Here is an 18904-nt window from a genome sequence, read left to right on the forward strand (position 1 = left end):
TTTTTGTTTCTTTCTGACCGTTTTAAGGTACTTGATTGTTACCGAGAAATAATTTGATAAGAGATTTTTAAAATGTGCTGCATTGGACCTTTAAGAACTTCACAGCACTCTGAAACACAGTCCCAGTAGCAACACTACAGCCTGGCTGCAAACAGATGATTTGGGATGTGTTCCACACTCACTCGCTTTCTCCCTTGATCTGTCTCTCCATCTTTCTCTCTCCCTTGATCGGTCTCTCTATATCTCTATCTCCCTCTGTCGCTCTCCATCTTTCTCTCTCTGTCTTCCTCCTCTTCCCTTTCCCCAGTGGCAGCATAGCCTAGTGGTTATAGTGTTGGACTAGTAACTGAAAGGTTGCAAGATCAAATCCCTGAGCTGACAAGGTATAAATCTGTAGTTCTGCTCCTGAACAAGGCAGTTAACCCACTGTTCCTAGACCATCATAGAAAATAAGAATTTGTTCTTAACTGACATGCCTAGTCAAATAAAAATGTAAACAAAGAGGATGTTGATAGCAGGACAGTGAACAATCCACAAGCCTCAGAGGCACACAGGTTAATAATGTTAACTCAGCCAAATCACTGCATGATCTCAACACAACACAGGGAAACCATTTATAATTTAACATCTACACTACCTCTGCGCAGTGACGAAGCCTCGAAAACAAACAAGATAAGTGAATGAAAATGTCCTCATGGAAAACATTTTTAAGACTAGGACACAAATCAAAACAGACAACCCAAAAAATCCTTAAGTCAATAAAAGCATCCTCTTTTCAAAGATACTGTGAAAAGCAAGACAGACAACCTTTCGATCTTTTCATATAGCCTATGTGGCGGAGTGCAGTGTTTTCCTGTACTGCATGTTTATGCCGTTGTGTTCTTCCCTTTAAAAAATATTAACCACTAGGGATGGTATTTTCATGCCGTTCCTGTACCATACCAGGGTATGTGGTATTACTGGCAGGCACAAAAAGGTTGAAGTCGGAGGTTTACATATACCTTAGCCATATACATTTCAACTCAGTTTTTCACAAATCCTGACATTTAATCCTAGTAAAAATTCCCTTTCTTAGGTCAGTTAGGATCACCACTTTATTTTAAGAATGTGAAATGTCCGAATAATAGTAGAGAGTGAGTAGAGAATGATTTATTTCAGCTTTTATTTCTTTCATCACATTCCCAGTGGGTCAGAAGTTTACATACACTCAATTAGTATTTGGTAGCATTGCCTTTAAATTGTTTAACTTAGATCAAACGTTTTGGGTAGCCTTCCACAAGCTTCCCACAATAAGTTGGGTGAATGGTGGCCCATTCCTCCTGACAGAGCTGGTGTAACTGAGTCAGGTTTGTAGGCCTCCTTGCTCGCACACGCTTTTTCAGTTCTGCCCACACATTTTCTATAGGATTGAGGTCGGGCCTTTGTGACGGCCACTCCAATACCTTGACTTTGTTGTCCTTAAGCCATTTGCCACAACTTTGGAAGTATGCTTGGGGTCATTGTCCATTTGGAAGACCTATTTGCGACCAAGCTTCAACTTCCTGACTGATGTCTTGAGATGTTGCTTCAATATATCCACATAATTGTCCTTCCTCATGAGGCCATCTATTTGTGAAGTGCACCAGTCCCTCCTGCAGCAAAACACCCCCACAACATGATGCTGCCACCCCCGTGCTTCACGGTTGGGATGGTGTTCTTCAGCTTGCAAGCCCCCCATTTTTGTCCCCCGGTTTTGGAGCAGTGGCTCCTTCCTTGCTGAGCAGCCTTTCAGGTTATGTCGATACAGTACTCGTTTTACTGTGGATATGAGTGTGAATGATGGCTGCGTGGTCCCATGGTGTTTATACTTGCGTACTATTGTTTGTACAGATGAACATGGTACCTTGAGGCATTTGGAAATTGCTCCCAAGGATGAACACGACTTGTGGAGGTCTACAAATGTTTTTCTGAGGTCTTTGATGATTTCTTTTGATGTTCCCATGATGTCAAGCAAGGAGGCACTGAGTTTGAAGGTAGGCCTTGAAATACATCCACAGGTACACCTCCAATTGACTCAAATTATGTCAATTAGCCTATCAGAAGCTTCTAAAGCAATGACATCATTTTCTGGATTTTTCCAAGCTGTTTAAAGGTACAGTCAACTTTGTGTATGTAAACTTCTGACCCACTGGAATTGTGATACAGTGAATTATAAGTGAAATAATCTGTCTGTAAACAATTGTTGGAAAACTACTTGTCATGCACAAAGTAGATGTCCTAACCGACTTGCCAAAACTGTATTTTGTTAACAAGACATTTCTGGAGTGGTTGAAAAACAGGTTTTAATGACTCCAACCTAAGTGTATGTTGATTTCCGACTTCAACTGTACATACACAAACGGTTCCACGCTGAAAGTCACTGAGTTCTTCAGTACGGGCTATTCTACTGCCAATGTGTGCTCAATTTTATACACCACCTGTCAGCAACAGGTGTGGCTGAAATAGCCAAATCCACTGATTTGAAGGGGTGTCCACATAATTTTGGCCATGTAGTGTGCGTGCACATATATATATTTTACCTTTATTTAACTAGGCAAGTCAGTTAAGAACAAATTCTTATTTACAATGAAGGCCTAGGAACAGTGGGTTAACTGTCTTGTTCAGGGGAAGAATGACAGATGTTTACCTTGTCAATTCGGGGGTTTGATCTAGCAACCTTTTGGTTACTGGCCCAACGCTCTGACCACTAGGCTACCTGCCGCCGCTATATATCCCTACTGCCTGAATTTTATAAAAATAAATAATTAAATCATATATATATATATATATATATATATATATAATTTTTTTAATGTATTTATTTTTTATTATGCACAAAGAACATTCAAGCAGTAGGGATCTTGATCAAGGGGGTTGATTGTCTCTGCTGTAACCAAGAACTGTGATCTTGCAAGCTAGCCACATAGCTAGCAAGTTATTAAACCAAATGCATAGCTGGCGCCATGAGCAGGAGATCATTTATCTTAGATAGTTAACTGATAGTTAGAAGCAGTGGCGTAGCACGCACCCCTCTGAGCTTTAGGGTGCCCCAAAACCCACATTAACCACATTCTTCACAGGTTTTGCATACTAAACCGTGCTAGAAGTCAGAAGGTTCTGGGCAAGCGTCTCCCTGTCTCGGTACAGACATGCTGTCAGCTCACTGCTTCACTGGCTTCTCTTCTGCACTACTTAGCAATCTGACAGTCCAGCCCTTGTCTCTCTGGCTGGATGCAGTATGCTACAACCACAGAGCTGAAACCTAGGATTTGAAGTCTGGAACAACCCTGTGTTTCTGACTGTCAGAATCTGTTCAGGGCAGTAGAACACTGTGTGTCTGCTTGTTTGCACATGCATACAGGTACAGTATGTGTGTGTGTATGTGTGTGTGTGTGTGTGTAGCCTTAGGGGGGCCCTGCTGACCTGTTGTACCAGTTGAAGAGGAGCCAGTTGACTCCCTCCAGCTGGTAGTCCCTGAGGACGTTACTGTTCCTGTACTCCCTCGACTGATCCCTCTTCTTCCACAGGCTGGCTGGGGGACGCTCCTGTGGGGTAGAGGATGAGAAGAGAGATGAGAAAAGAAGAGAGAGGAAGAGAAGAGAAAGGAGGTTGAATAAAGGGAGCTTACCATCCTGCGGGAGTCTGGCCTTGCTGCCTGCAGCAGCTCAAACTCCTCTATTTTACTCTGGTCCACATCCCCCTTCAGTTCCCATGTACTGTCTTCATAGGGCAGAGAGCACCACTTCACCAGGTAGTACACCACCTGCTTGGGGAAGAGGGACGGAGAGAGGGGGAGGAGGGAGGGAGAAAGAGAGAGAGATGTTGTGAGTTAACACAAAAAAACATAGAAACTTCACCTTTTAGTGGCTATTAGTGTTGTCACTAGCGTCCTGTTCGCCCAGCCCCCCGTTTTCTAAACCTCCTGCGCATTAGCTACGCAAAAACCTGCCACTGAAATTCACACTTTTACTCAATGCAACACATATTGAATTTAACTTCAATCTGGGATTGATTTGCACTTTTCGCACCAAAGTACTTTCGTCTCTAGGAGACAGAGCGCATCTCCTTCCTGAGCGGTATTATGGCTGCGTGGTTTCCCATGGTGTTTATACTTGCGTACTATTGTTTGTACAGATGAACGTGGTACCTTCAGGCGTTTGGAAATTGCTCCCAAGGATGAACCAGACTTGTGGAGGTTTACAATTATTTTTCTGAGGTCTTGGCTGATTTATTTTTATTTTCCCATGATGTCAAGCAAAGAGGCACTGAGTTTGAAGTTAGGCCTTGAAATACACCTCCAATTGACTCAAATTATGTAAATTTGCCTATCAGAAGCTTCTAAAGCCATGACATCATTTCTGACATAATTTCTGGAATTTTCCAAGCTGTTTAAAGGCAGTCAACTTTGTGTATGTAAACTTCTGACCCACTGGAATTGTGATTTAGTGAATTATAAGTGAAATAATCTGTCTGTAAACAATTGTTGGGAAAACTACTTGTGTCTTGCACAAAGTAGACGTCCTAACCGACTTGCCAAAACTATAGTTTGTTAACAAGAAATGTGTGGAGTGGTTGAAAAACGAGTTTTAATGACTCCAACCTAAGTGTATGTAAACTTCCGACTTCAACTGTAAGTGTGAATGTTCCATTAGCAGGAAAACACCACTCTCAAAAGTAACCCAAATGCGATTATGCATGTATTGTTTTTATTATAAAGGTGCATTTTTATGGTGAAAATTATCTTCCCCAAATTTGATCTCAAGCGCTGCGTATGTATGTCATTTAGGCTCTACACCCATTGTAAAGTAGATGAATGTGCTTAATTTTGAGAAGTTACTTTGGCCACTTTAGTTATGATACAAATGTTATCAAAACATATAGGTCTATGTGCTAGGCTATATGAGGTGTGCGAATATGATTTGAAAAAGTCTTTAAAAAATGATGCGCTGTTTGCCTGAAGCTGGGTATCATTCACAAGTGATAGGCTAATATTGTCACCCATCAGACTATTCTTGATTTAATCTTATCTTTATGTATACTAAGTAATATATGTGTGACATTTGTTTTGATTTAGAATGGACCATTATCATGCAACTGTCTCGAAACTGGTAGGGGAAAAAATACACGTCACCTATGCCCTTAAATAGCGAATGGAGGACATTTTTACCGTGGTTCATTTTCATGCCAGCCAGGTAGGCCATACTACTGTTGTAAAGAGAAGCAATGTACTTAATATTAGGAGTTGAAAAATAGTATAGTAGGCCTAGCCTATAGAAAGCTGATCTTCCTCTTTTCAGGAGAAGCCATCACTATTTTCTCACGCAATTGCATAGCCTATTGAAATGTTGCACAACGAGTTCATATGAAGTGTCTGATTAGATTTTCAACTACATTTGCATTGATGTCAGAGTTATTAGAGGGACAATAGAGTTAGCCAGTTTGGTAGGCTACTATCAGAGCTGGCTTTTTTATGGTATCAGAGCCTAAGTATCAGAGCTTGGAGAACTCTAATTTCCGCAACTAAACGGTCATGTGGAATTTGACTGTCGTCATGTCTCGTGACCTTAGGTGTGGCGGTCATATGGTTACCCTAGGGACAAGCATTTTCTTTGCTGTAAAGTTGTAAGCATGCCTGTCGTGAAGCGCTGCTCTATTTTCCCTCTCTGACACTCAGAGGCTGCATGACAGTGAACTTGCAAAGTCAGATCAAACTGGCCTGTGCTTTTGGTTATAACAGGTGATGGAATTATATAATGTACAAACTTTGCTGCTCGCTCTGCGTGCTGCTCCAATGTAACAAATGTAACAACAGAGGACTCATCAGGGTCGACATCACGAGCTGATATGGAGGAATAGATGAGCATGAAGAGGGGCCGGAGAGAAGCAGGTCAGTGGGGGCTGGTAGGGGGTGAGGCTGGCTGATTACAGCTGCCACGTGATATGTTGATGAAAGTGAAGTGGATATTATTGGACCTGCTCATACAACAGACTAGATGCTTAAATTCAACTGGCACCAGCAGGTTCTTTAGATCAAACGGTACTATGGTATTCTAAAATGTTGGTATCATAAGTACCATGAGGTTTTGATACCGTGGTATTACTGTGGTGTTACCGTGGTACTGGTACACCAAGCAACACTAGTAGCTACACCCACAGCTAAAGTAACAGAGACAACAACCATAATACACATGTATGGAATGACCCCATTCTTTACAATAGTATCTTCTACAAATGAGAAGATGAGACACACTCAAGGACATACACACACACACACTCAAGGACACACACACACACACACAATGTTCAGACATACACATTCATTCTCTCTCTCTCTTTCTAACAAAAGGCAGTCTAATCATCTCTCCATTGGAGGTCATTTGTTGTGAATGAAAGAGGCCCCCTCCTGCCCCCCACCCCTCGTACCTCTCCTGTGTCCTTGTCATCACAATAGGACACCTCCAGTACTCTGTCTACCTCCACATAATCAGGGTTAAAGGGATCCTCCTCCATCTAAAACACACAGGAAGACATAGTCAGGGTTAAAGGGATCCTCCTCCATCTAAAACACACAGGAAGACATAGTCAGGGTTAAAGGGATCCTCCTCCATCTAAAACACACAGGAAGACATAGTCAGGGTTAAAGGGATCCTCCTCCATCTAAAACACACAGGAAGACATAGTCAGGGTTAAAGGGATCCTCCTCCATCTAAAACACACAGGAAGACATAGTCAGGGGGGACCCTCCTCCATCTAAAACACACAGGAAGACATAGTCAGGGAGGGACCCTGGGATCTAAAACACACAGGAAGACATAGTCAGGGTTAAAGGGATCCTCCTCCATCTAAAACACACAGGAAGACATAGTAAACCGCCTTCATGCCAGCTGGAGTCTAGGGGGGAAAAACACACTGTATGACTGTATGGGAGGATGGGATGAACATATCAAGGCCTAAAGCACACTACAGAGATGCATGCAAACACGCCTGTGCTAAATAGGCAAACACACAGACACACTGACACGCACACACACACACACACACACACACACACACACACACACACACACACACACAGGTGTGAAAGAGTCTTACATCTGCAAAGAAGTGGGCTCTCTGTGCCTGTTTAATCTTGAAACGTTTGATCTTCTGCTGAATCCTCTTGTCTTTCTCCAGCTGCTGCTCTACGGCCCACTCACAGTGGAGGTAGGAGCTGAGAGAGGCCGAGGGACAACACACAGAGTCAGGAATGCACGAGAACACACACGTATAGTACAAACTTCAAATAAACCTTGAATGTCTTTTATGACGCCGTACATCTTTCAAATGGATATATGTTTACTTTTTGTTTAAATGTTCCATTTGTGTGCCATTTTGTACATTTTACATTTGTATAGGATTTACAATCTACTACACACCAAATTAGTCTTCATTTCAGACTGGCCTGGATTTTGTTCTACTGAAACTACAATGAGGTCACATGTGAGTTCAGTCAAAGGCATCTCAAAGTGGTAGTGCAAGAACTAGTAATGACAAGCTGTGTCTTACATTGCTCTGTTTAACATACTGTATTTGGCTTTTTCGGTTGAATACAAACATTTAAAAATGTGAATGCAATTATCTTAGCTGGAATGAAAAAGAATGCCTTACTAGTTTTTGTATTTTACAAAGAACTCCTCCACTTCTACGATAACTCCTGGAGCGACCTAGAAGAGGAACCAATATTATAGAACAGAATACAGACTAAAAGCTCTTCATACACTGAGTGTACAAAACATTAAGAACACCTGATCTTTCCATGACATAGACTGACCAGGTGAAAGCTATGATCCCTTATTGATGTCACTTGTTAAATCCACTCCAACCAGTGTAGATGAAGGGGAGGAGACAGGTTAAAGAAGGATTTTTAAGCCTTGAGACAATTGAGACATGGATTGTGTATGTGTGCCATTCAGAGAGTGAATGTGCAAGACAAAATATTTTATTTCCTTTGAACAGGGTGTGGTAATACGTGCCAGGCGCACCGGTTTGTGCCAAGAACTGCAACGCTGCAGGATTTTTCAAGATCAACAGCCAACTGTGGGAAGCATTGGAGTCAACATTGGCCAGCATCCCTGTGGAACGCTTTTGACACCTTGTATAGTCCATGCCCCAATGAAATGAAGCTGTTCTGAGGGCAAAAGGGGGGTGCAATATTAGGAAGGTGTTCTTAATGTTTTGTACATTCAGTGTATAGTGGAAAAGACAGAGGGTTAAATTCAATCAAACCCGCATTGCGAAAGGTAAGTACAGTCATGGCCAAAAGTTTAGAGAATGACACAAATATTAATTTCCACCAAGTTTTCTGCTTCAGTGTCTTTATATATTTTTGTCAGATGTTACTATGAAATACTGAAGTATAATTACAAGCATTTCATAAGTGTCAAAGGCTTTTATTGACAATTACATAAAGTTGATGCAAAGAGTCAATATTTGCAGTGTTGACCCTTCTTTTTCAAGACCTCTGCAATCCGCCCTGGCATGCTGTCAATTAACTTCTGGGCCACATCCTGACTGATGGCAGCCCATTCTTGCATAATCAATGCTGGAAATTTATCAGAATTTGTGGGTTTTTGTTTGTCTACCCACCTCTTGAGGATTGACCACAAGTTCTCAATGGGATTAAGGTCTGGGGAGTTTCCTGGCCATGGACCCAAAATATCGATGTTTTGTTCCCCGTGCCACTTAGTTATCACTTTTGCCTTATGACAAGGTGTTCCATCATGCTGGAAAAGGCATTGTTCGTTACCAAACTGTTCCTGGATGGTTGGGATTAGATGCTCTCGGAGGATGTATTGGTACCATTCTTTATTCATGGCTGTGTTCTTAGGCGAAATTGTGAGTGAGCCCACTCCCTTGGCTGAGAAGCAACCCCACACATGAATGGTCTCAGAATGCTTTACTGTTGGTAGTGCTCACCTTGTCTTCTCCGGACAAGCTTTTTTCCGGATACCCCAAACAATCGGAAAGGGGATTCATCAGAGAAAATGACTTTACCCCAGTCCTCAGCAGTCCAATCCCTGTACCTTTTGCAGAATATCTGTCTGTCCCTGAAGTTTTTCCTGGAGAGAAGTGGCTTCTTTGCTGCCCTTCTTGACACCAGGCCATCCTCCAAAAGTATTCGCCTCACTGTGCGTACAGATGCACTTACACCTGCCTGCTGCCATTCCTGAGCAAGCTCTGTACTGGTGGTGCCCCGATACCTCAGCTGAATCAACTTTAGGAGACAGTCCTGGAGCTTGCTGGACTTTCTTGGGCGCCCTGAAGCCTTCTTCACAACAATTGAACCGCTCTCCTTGAAGTTCTTGATGATCCGATAAATGGTTGATTTCGGTGCAATCTTACTGGCAGCAATATCCTTGCCTGTGAAGCCCTTTTTGTGCAAAGCAACGATGAGTGCACGCGTTTCCTTGCAGGTAACCATGGTTGACAGAGGAAGAACAATGATTCCAAGCACCACCCTCCTTTTGAAGCTTCCAGTCTGTTATTCAAACTCAATCAGCATGACAGAGTGATCTCCAGCCTTGTCCTCGTCAACACTCACACCTGTGTTAACGAGAGAATCACTGACATGATGTCAGCTGGTCCTTTTGTGGCAGGGCTGAAATGCAGCGGAATTCTTTGGGGGGGATTCAGTTCAGTTGCACGGCAAAGAGGGACTTTGCAATTAATTGCAATTCATCTGATCTGATTCACTCTTCCTAACATTCGGGAGTATATGCAAATTGCCATCATACAAACTGAGGCAGCAGACTTTGTGAAAATTCATTTTTGTGTCATTCTCAAAACTTTTGGCCACGACTGTAGATGTACTACTCCAAACTAAAATACTATAGTACTACAAAGAGTGGTATGAGTGAGTGTGGCATTAAAGATAATGATTGTAATCCTACCTCGTTCTTGACTATTCGAGATGACATGATCTTGTCAACAACCGCAGCATCCTCCTCACTGGGGTTTTCCTGCAGCATTGACAAGATGGAAACAAACCACTTTAACAGCTCCATGTACAACCTTCATACTCCACACACCAGTTTCATGTATGTTCAATGTATATCAGAATGAAGTATGGCCTTGAGATGCATTGTACTGCTATAACACACATATTAGACTAGATAGGGCTATGCTAGAGCAATGAAGAATGTAATCTTGAGATTTATTGGTACTGTAGAAGCTATCAGTCCTACAGTGTTTCCCAACTTCAGTCCCCCAGTACCCCCAACAGTACACATTGCTGTTGTGGCCCCAGACAAACTCACCTGATTCCACTCATTGGGGCTAAAGCAAAAATGTGTAATGTTGGGGGTACTGGAGGACTGGAGTTGGAAACAATTGGTCTAGAACAACTGAATGTTATTGAGAGTTATTGATTGCTGCCTGGGCCAGGTCAGTATCTCCTCACCACAAACAGCTGCTGTGCTGGCTCTTTGCGTGCTGCAGCAGTGCTGGTCTTCTTGGTTTTAACCATGACTTTCACCTCCTCATCAGACACCCTGGCCTCTCCCTCCTCTGCATACTTCTTCCTCTTCACCTGGCGGTTCGACCGACGCGTCTACGGGGGGGTAAGGGAAAGAGGTTTAGTATTACGGAGGTTTTGTATTGTACAAATCAGCACAGCCAAAATATCAGTATAACTCTTTTCCTATGTTTTACTGGGTTAATATGTAGGCAGCCATCGAAGGCAGTCCTGTCGATTCTCAATAGTGTGTGTGCATGTGTCTGTGTGTTGTATACACTCCGCAGCAATAGGTGTGGCATTGAAGTGTGCTTAGTGTTTATTATTAGGAAAACACATCAGAGACCCTGCTAATGACAGCCACAGTTTAATGAGATACTAAATACCATTCAGTTGAAACTAATAACGTGTCTGTGGATGAGAATAACCCAGGCTGACCATAAAAGACTCAGGCCTGCCAGGCTGAGTGGTCCCTCCTTCCCTGCCTGTCAGGTTACCTCCCAGGCTGAGTGGACCCTCCTTCCCTGCCTGTCAGGTTACCTCCCAGACTGAGTGGTCCCTCCTTCCCTGCCTGTCAGGTTACCTCCCAGGCTGAGTGGACCCTCCTTCCCTGCCTGTCAGGTTACCTCCCAGGCTGAGGGGTCCCTCCTTCCCTGCCTGTCAGGCTGCCTCCCAGGCTTAGTGGACCCTCCTTCCCTGCCTGTCAGGTTACCTCCCAGGCTGAGGGGTCCCTCCTTCCCTGCCTGTCAGGCTGCCTCCCAGGCTGAGTGGACCCTCCTTCCCTGCCTGTCAGGTTACCTCCCAGGCTGAGTGGTCCCTCCTTCCCTGCCTGTCAGGCTGCCTCCCAGGCTGAGTGGTCCCTCCTTCCCTGCCTGTCAGGTTACCTCCCAGGCTGAGGGGTCCCCTGTGGTGATGATGCTGTAGCTGTTCTCAGAGCTGTCTGTCTACATACTCCATCACTTATAGTGCAACAGACAGGAATGGAGAATCATTCTAAATGACATCTTCAGACGGCTATGATTAAGACTGGGTGGGGGGGATAATGAGGATAATTATACCCACACATGGGCAGGCGGGGGGGGGGTAATCCCCAGTCGCTCCATACTATGACACAGCCAGGGGGAGAGGGGAGTTAGGGGAGAGAGGCCTACCCCTACATAATCTTCAACTCTACCAACACCAACAGTAAATTACACTGGAGCTATTCGTTCTTGAGTTGGTTAGGTCCTGAACTCACTCTGAACCACCCGGTGTACTTTGACTCCATACCACAGCTGTGACTCCTGTATTCCACTCAGCATCAGCATCAGCATGGTCAGCAAGAGAGCCCAAGGACAGGGACTCTCCATGGCTTTAACTATCACAACAACACTGTCATAAGAACCAGTCTATATGACATGAATCTTTAAACACAAAGGCCTGCGTTCTACAGACTGAGGAAATGGTCTCTCCATGCCTTTTAATAATAATACTACAATAGATAAATAAATATAGTTGCCTACCCCTGCCTTAAACATCACAAAAACACTATCATAAGAGTTCTGCAGCCATAAAGAACATGCATGTAGCCTTGGAGACACGGGGAGGGACTCCATGCCTTTAATAATCACTATAACTTTTAATAATCACTATAACACCGTCATAAGGCTTTTGCGTGCTGCAGCTTGGAGACACGGGGAGGGACTCCATGCCTTTAATAATCACTATAACACCGTCATAAGGCTTTTGCGTGCTGCAGCTTGGAGACTGGGGGAGGGACTCACCGAGTCATCGTCTTTAAAGGATCTTCGAGGCGGAAACTCTTCATCAGACCCCTCCTCTGAAGACTCTGTCTCCCTCTTCTTCTTCATCCCTCCAAATTTAATGACGATTTTCCTGAAATAAAGATAACAGGACAAACATTAAGGATCAACGTCTGTTAAACGAGAGACAAAATAGGAAAACTGGACTCTATTTTCTCCTCTTTCCCTCTGCTATGTTTCATGGAAACTGTCTCTGAATAATTGATGAACGATAATATAAAGCTTGTCCTTGCTGTGCTAAATAAATGACCTCAGGAGTGTGTGTGCTGCAGTACATGCAGTGTTCCTCACTGCATCTTTTAAAGGCAAAAAGGAATTATTACACAAAGAATTATAATTAAGTAAGAATAGTTATTTTGTTTCACTGTTATTGCCAGTCCAGCTCTGTTTATTTTTCCTCACTTAAAATGAACGATTTAATTGTTTCCATGGTTGCTTAATGCCTTATTAAATGCACTTTCATAACCTAGATACAAATAGTGACTGATTCAAGAAGGCTGCAGTACATTTAAGTTATAGCACTTCAAAACATACATTTTCATGGGAAGTAACCATGCAGTACAGTATTAGCTACAATATTAGCACATATTTTAAATAAATACTTTAGCATACTGAATGACCTAATGACCTCAATAAGGGATTATCACTTTTTTGAATTATTATTCAATAATATAATGTCCCTCTTGGTTATTGTGTGAGAATCAGCTTCTAACATGTCCATGACTGTGGTGACTCAATATCTCATCATGTGCAGAATGCAGAGATATTTTTCAGGGAGAAAATATGTAGTGTATGTGTGTGTGTGTGTGTGTGTGTGTGTGTGTGTGTGTGTGTGTGTGTGTGTGTGTGTGTGCGTGTGCAGACAGAGAACATATGAACCAGTAGACTGATACAATAGATCTCTGCTATGTACAGTTTGAGAGAGAGACACAGATACAGTCTCTCTCTCTTGTTCCTGCCTGCCTGACTGCCTGCCTGACTGCCTGCCTGCCCCAGCCTGCTGTGTTCTTATCAACATGTTTATTGGATCAAAACAGAGCGATATAGATAGTGACTGAGCCTCCTCCCTTCTCCGTCTCTAGCTCTCTGTCTTGCCACAGATGATCCATTATATTGACCAGATACTCAAGTGGTCGATCTAACAATGAAAATAAATGACTTCAGAAATGGAAGGCAGTCGGGAGGAGGCAAGATCAGGTGGGACCATTCTGGCCAATGAAAGGGCAGATACGTGTGTGAACAACAGGCAAAACTCAGATAAAGTGTTTTTTCTCAAAGATGCCGGGATGTCACATGTCCTCCTAATATCATTAGACTGGTAAAAGCATTACCTAACTTCTATCAGATAAAATAAGCCACATCTAACAAATTGTCTTTATTTAACTAGGCAAGTCAGTTAAGAACAAATTCTTATTTACAATGACTGCCCGTAAATAAGCCATTACATTTTTTTGTTAACTAAATTCGACACTCCATACAAAAACACCTCGCTTGGTGAGCGATAATTACTTTTTTTACCGCCACCTGCTGGAGAAGACTGATTTTAGGCCCAGTTATCCCCCTCACTTCATCCTCTCTGGTCTCGCTCTCTTTCTCCCCCCTTTCAGTCTCCACCTCCTGCCACCTACCGTTCTCTCTATCTTGTCTCTCCTCCATCGCTCTCTCTTCCAATCCCTCCATCCCTCTCCACTCTCCCCCCTCCCTCTATGGCTCAGAAAACACATAAACATGGATATGATTCAACCTACACAAGTTCTCCAAATCCAAATCCCCATGCAGGCAGACAGACTAGCGTGGCTGGATCTAACAGGCTAATACTGTAGATGCGGTAAAGAGGTCAATTGAACTCAATTGCCATGGAATAGAGTGGGGGAAAGATCCCGAGTCTGCTCACTGAATCCCAGCAAAATTAGCATACATTTAGGATATTGTTCATATGTGTATTTCACACTATGTTGAGGTAGAAATCAGAGTATCATGCTGTATGAATGTCAACCCCAATATATGTTCATGTCATCATCACCAATCAACTTCATTAGTTAAAAACTACTTTGACTACCACCATTGATTTCTGTATGCGCCAGCTATGCTAACCAGCTTATACGAGCAGGAGTTAGCGTTTAACAGTTACTTCTTTGAAGCCGGAAAACTTATAAATGTTATTCAGCGAACAAAGCCAAATATATAAAAATCAGACATAAGTAAGTGCATTGTGGGCCTGTTACAATACATAACTCATGACAGATTTGAGGAATATCCACTTTGCTAGATCCAATTTGCTGAATGTGCGCCAATCTGGTCAATGGAATGGTCTGCGTTCTATTGACTCCTTTACTGCATTCACATTTTGTTACGCGTTACAGTCTTATTCTAAAATAGATTCAATATTTTTTTTCTCTTAGCAATCTACACAAAATATCCATTAATGACAAAGCGAAACCAGGTTTAAAAATGTTTTTTGCACATGTATAAAAAACAAAAAAAACTTTTTTACATAAGTATTCAGACCCTTTGTCATGAGACTCGAAATTGAGCTCAGGTGCAACCTGTTTCCATTGATCATCCTTGAGATGTTTCTATAACGTGATTGGAGTCCACCTGTGGTAAATTAAATTGATTGGACATGATTTGGAAAGGCACACACCTGTCTATATAAGGGCCACAGTTGACAGTGCATGTCAGAGCAAAAACTAAGCCATGAGCTCCGAGACAGGATTGTATCGAGGCACAGATCTGGAGAAGGGTACCAAAACATTTCTACAGCATTGAAGGTCCGCAAGAACACAGTGGCCTCCATCATTCTTAAACTGAAAAAGTTTGGAACCACCAAAACTCTTCCTAGAGCTGGCTGCACGGACAAACTAAGCAATCGGGAGAGAAGGGCATTGGTCAGGGAGGTGACCAAGAACTCAATGGTCACTCTGAAAGAGCTCTAGAGCTCCTCTGTGGAGATGGGAGAACCTTCCAGAAGGACAACCATCTCCACAGCACTCCACCAATCAGGCCTTTATGATAGTGGCCTGACGGAACGCCTCAGTAAAAGGCACATGACAGCCCGCTTGGATTTTGCCAAAAGGCACTTAAAAACTATCAGGCCATGAGAAACAAGAATCTCTGGTCTGATGAAACCAATATTTAACTCTTTGGCATGAATGCCAAGTGTCACGTCTGGAGGAAACCTGGCACCATCCCTACAGTGAAGCATGGTGATGGCAGCATCATGCTGTGGGGATGTTTGCCTCGATCTTGACTGGTCTCCCAGTCCCTGCCGCTGAAAAAGATGAACGGAGCAAGGTACAGAGAGATCCTTGATGAAAAACTGCTCCAGAGCGCTCAGGACCTTGGACTGGGGCAAAGGTTCACCTTCCAACAGGACAACAACCCTAAGCACACAGCCAAGACAACACAGGAGTGGCTTCGGGACAAGTCTCTGAATGTCCTTTGAGTGGCCCAGCCAGAGCCGGGACTTGAACCTGATCGAACATCTCTGGAGAGACCTGAAAATAGCTGTGCAGCAACGCTCCCCATCCAACCTGACAGAGCATGAGATGATCTGCAGAGAGGAATGGGAGAAACTCCCCAAATACAGGTGTGCCAAGCTTGTAGCGTCATACCCAAGAAGACTCAATGCTGTAATCGCTGCCAAAGATGCTTCAACAAAGTACTGAGTTAAGGGTCTGAATACTTATGTAAATGTCATAGTTTTTTATTTTTTATTTTTAATACATTTTCAAAAACATGTTTTTGCTTTGTCATTATGGGTTATTGTGTGTTGATTGATGAGGGAAAAAAATATTTAATCAATTTTAGAATAAGGCTGTAACCTAACAAAATATGGAAAAAGTCAAGGGGTCTGAATACTTTCCGAATGCACTGTATAAGTCCATGCTAATACTCCTGTGTCTCTTCCCTCGTCCGAACTTCGTTACCTAACTACAAAAAAGGAAAACACAGTGGCACATCCATCTCATTGAACTGTGAAATAGAGTTGTTCACGGGTCCAAAAACATTGACCCATTCGAAATGGACCTGGGGCTTTCCCATCTGGACCCGATATGCATAAATAAAATAAAAAATTATATAGAGACCCCTTCCGAAAGGACCTCGAGGACAACTAGACCCGTTCCATATAGACCTGGTCGTCCGATCAGAGTGAAGGAAGCAGCAGAAAAGTATATTTTTAAGCTACTTTATTAATTAACTGGAGCTGATAAAGTGTGAGGGAGTGGAGGTAAACATAGGTGAAGCTCGGGTAGGGGCTGTGCTGTGTGTGTAGGCTACTGAGAGTGTGAGCGAGTGACACGGGAACAGGGAGGTGGGAGGAAGAGACAGCAACCAACCAAACAGACTCGCGCTATAGTAGACTAATAGCTGCCATAGATAGGTTATTTATCATCCAATATGATTATGTAGCCTGTCTTGACTGCATCAAACTGCTAGGCTAATTGAAAATGCATGTGCTTTCTCATCCTGCACAGTTAAACAACAACAACTCCATTCAGAATATAAAGTAGCAGCTTAGCTGTTGGCTCTTGATCGTTGTAGCCTATCATTCTCCTTTCATTTTTAATTACAGAATTTGAATTCCATCTTCCATTGACTCAATATCTCCTAACACGGAGGCTCTATGGCTGTAGCCTATTGCCGCTTTGATGACTTATGATTGGCCAACAACAACAGCAAGCTACACGTGCCACTCTCGTTAAAAGAGTGGCACGTTTAGCTTGGGGTCCCGGATTGGGTCTCAGGTATTCGTGGTACAGGTGGATCCGGGAAGACCTCTACTGTGAAGTCCTCAGCCTAGACATGTACCGTATATGTCTGTATATGTCAGTATTGTACAGGCCTATGTCTGTACTCAATGTCTGTTCTAAGTGCTCTAAACGCCCTACATAACCTGAGATCAGACACACAGAGATAATACAACAGCTCCCTCCCTCCCGGGGCCGTACTCCTGTCTTCTCTCTGTGTGTGCTCCAGATCATTCCTCCCTCATTCCCTCTGTCATGCACATTATCTCTCACCTTGTCTTCCTCTACCCCTCTCCCCTCCCTGTACTCCCTCACACAGCAACAGGAACAGAAGCTCTCTAGCTCTGTCTGATATGCTCCAAAACATGGCAACGCTCACACAAGCAGACACGCAGTAAGTCGATTCCTTCTCACACAACACCAACTACTCTGAAAGAGGTACTCACACATACACACGCACACATAGCTAACTACAGTGCCCTCCGTAATGATTGGGACTTTTATTTTTTATTTTGGCTCTATACTGCAACAGTTTGAATTTGTAATCAAACAATGACTATGAGGTTAAAGTGCAGACTGTCAGCTTTAATTTTAATTTTCATCCATATTGGGCAAACAGTTTGAAATGACAGCATTTTTGTACATAGTCTCCCCCATTTTAAGGGACTAAAAGTATGTGTATTAAATGTAAGTATTTGGTATATATTCATAGCACGCAATAACTACATCAAGCTTGTGACTCTAGAAACTTGTTGGATGCATTTGCTGTTTGTTTTGGTTGAGTTTCTGATTACTTTGTGCCCAATAGAAATGAATGGTAAATAATGTATTGTGTCACTTTGGAGTCACTTTAATTGTAATTAAGAATAGGATGTTTCTAAACACTTCTAAATTACTGTGGATGCTACCATGATTATGGATAACCCTGAATTAATTGTGAATAATGATGAGTGGGAAAGTTACAGATATACAAATATCATACCTCCCAATAAAATGCTAACCTCCCCTGTTATTATAATGGTGAGAGGTTTGCATGTCTTGGGAGTATGATATTTGTATATCTGTAACTTTCCCACTCATCATTATTCACAATTAATTCAGGGTTATCCATAATCATGGTAGCATCCACATTAATTCAGAAGTGTTTAGAAACATTCTATGTGGGAGGAAGATATCTAACTTTCTCACTTCAGTACATACTGTATAAGTGAATTTGTCTCAATACTTTTGGTCACCTAAAATGGGGGGACTATGTACAAAAAGTGCTGTAATTTCTAAATGTTTCACCTGATATGAATGAAAATACCCTCAAATTAAAGCTGACAGTCTGCACTTCAATCTTGTTGTCATTGTTCGAGTTCAAATCCAAACTTTTGGAGTATAGAGCCAAAAGAAGAAGAAATGCTTCACTGTGCTAGCCTGTCTCTAGTTAAGCGATAGAATACTCCCTCTGGGCTTATGCTCCAATACAGTACAGTGGAGCCAGGAAAACCAGCCAGCCAGTCAGTCATCCAGCCAAACACAGCCAGTCATTCAACCAGCCAGGCATTCATCCTGCCTAGTGCTTACAGCCAATATCACAGCCTAGCCTGTCTCAGTCACACTAAGCTGGTCTCTTCCTCACACACTGGTCCTCGGCCACACGCTAGGCTAGGTCTAGGATACACTATCCCACCTGGACATTTCCCACTAAATAAGGACTGATATTGGCTGTGGTGGTTTAGATGGAGCCAAAGGGAGAGAGAGGGTAATAGAGAGAAGGCACAAAACATACACACACAACCACACAGCACACAGTTATTTATACAAATAACCATGCATTTATGTGTACACACACATAC

General features: G+C 42.8%; 1 protein-coding gene across 8 annotated transcripts in view; it reads right to left on the reverse strand.

The window, feature by feature from the left end:
* Positions 1–18904, reverse strand: part of LOC112264215 (chromodomain-helicase-DNA-binding protein 9-like) — a 131884-nt gene that overhangs the window by 39479 nt on the left and 73501 nt on the right. For all 8 annotated transcript variants that reach the window (XM_042331025.1, XM_042331027.1, XM_042331026.1 and 5 more), the window contains 8 exons: positions 12274–12385; positions 10457–10606; positions 9948–10016; positions 7666–7721; positions 7111–7228; positions 6442–6528; positions 3647–3781; positions 3442–3563 (listed from right to left, as the gene is read on the reverse strand). In XM_042331025.1, coding sequence (XP_042186959.1) covers positions 3442–3563; positions 3647–3781; positions 6442–6528; positions 7111–7228; positions 7666–7721; positions 9948–10016; positions 10457–10606; positions 12274–12385 — 849 coding nt within the window. The remainder of the gene's footprint in view (positions 1–3441; positions 3564–3646; positions 3782–6441; positions 6529–7110; positions 7229–7665; positions 7722–9947; positions 10017–10456; positions 10607–12273; positions 12386–18904) is intronic.

This window comes from Oncorhynchus tshawytscha, linkage group LG12 (genome assembly GCF_018296145.1).
Source record: "Oncorhynchus tshawytscha isolate Ot180627B linkage group LG12, Otsh_v2.0, whole genome shotgun sequence".
Lineage (NCBI taxonomy): Eukaryota > Metazoa > Chordata > Actinopteri > Salmoniformes > Salmonidae > Oncorhynchus > Oncorhynchus tshawytscha.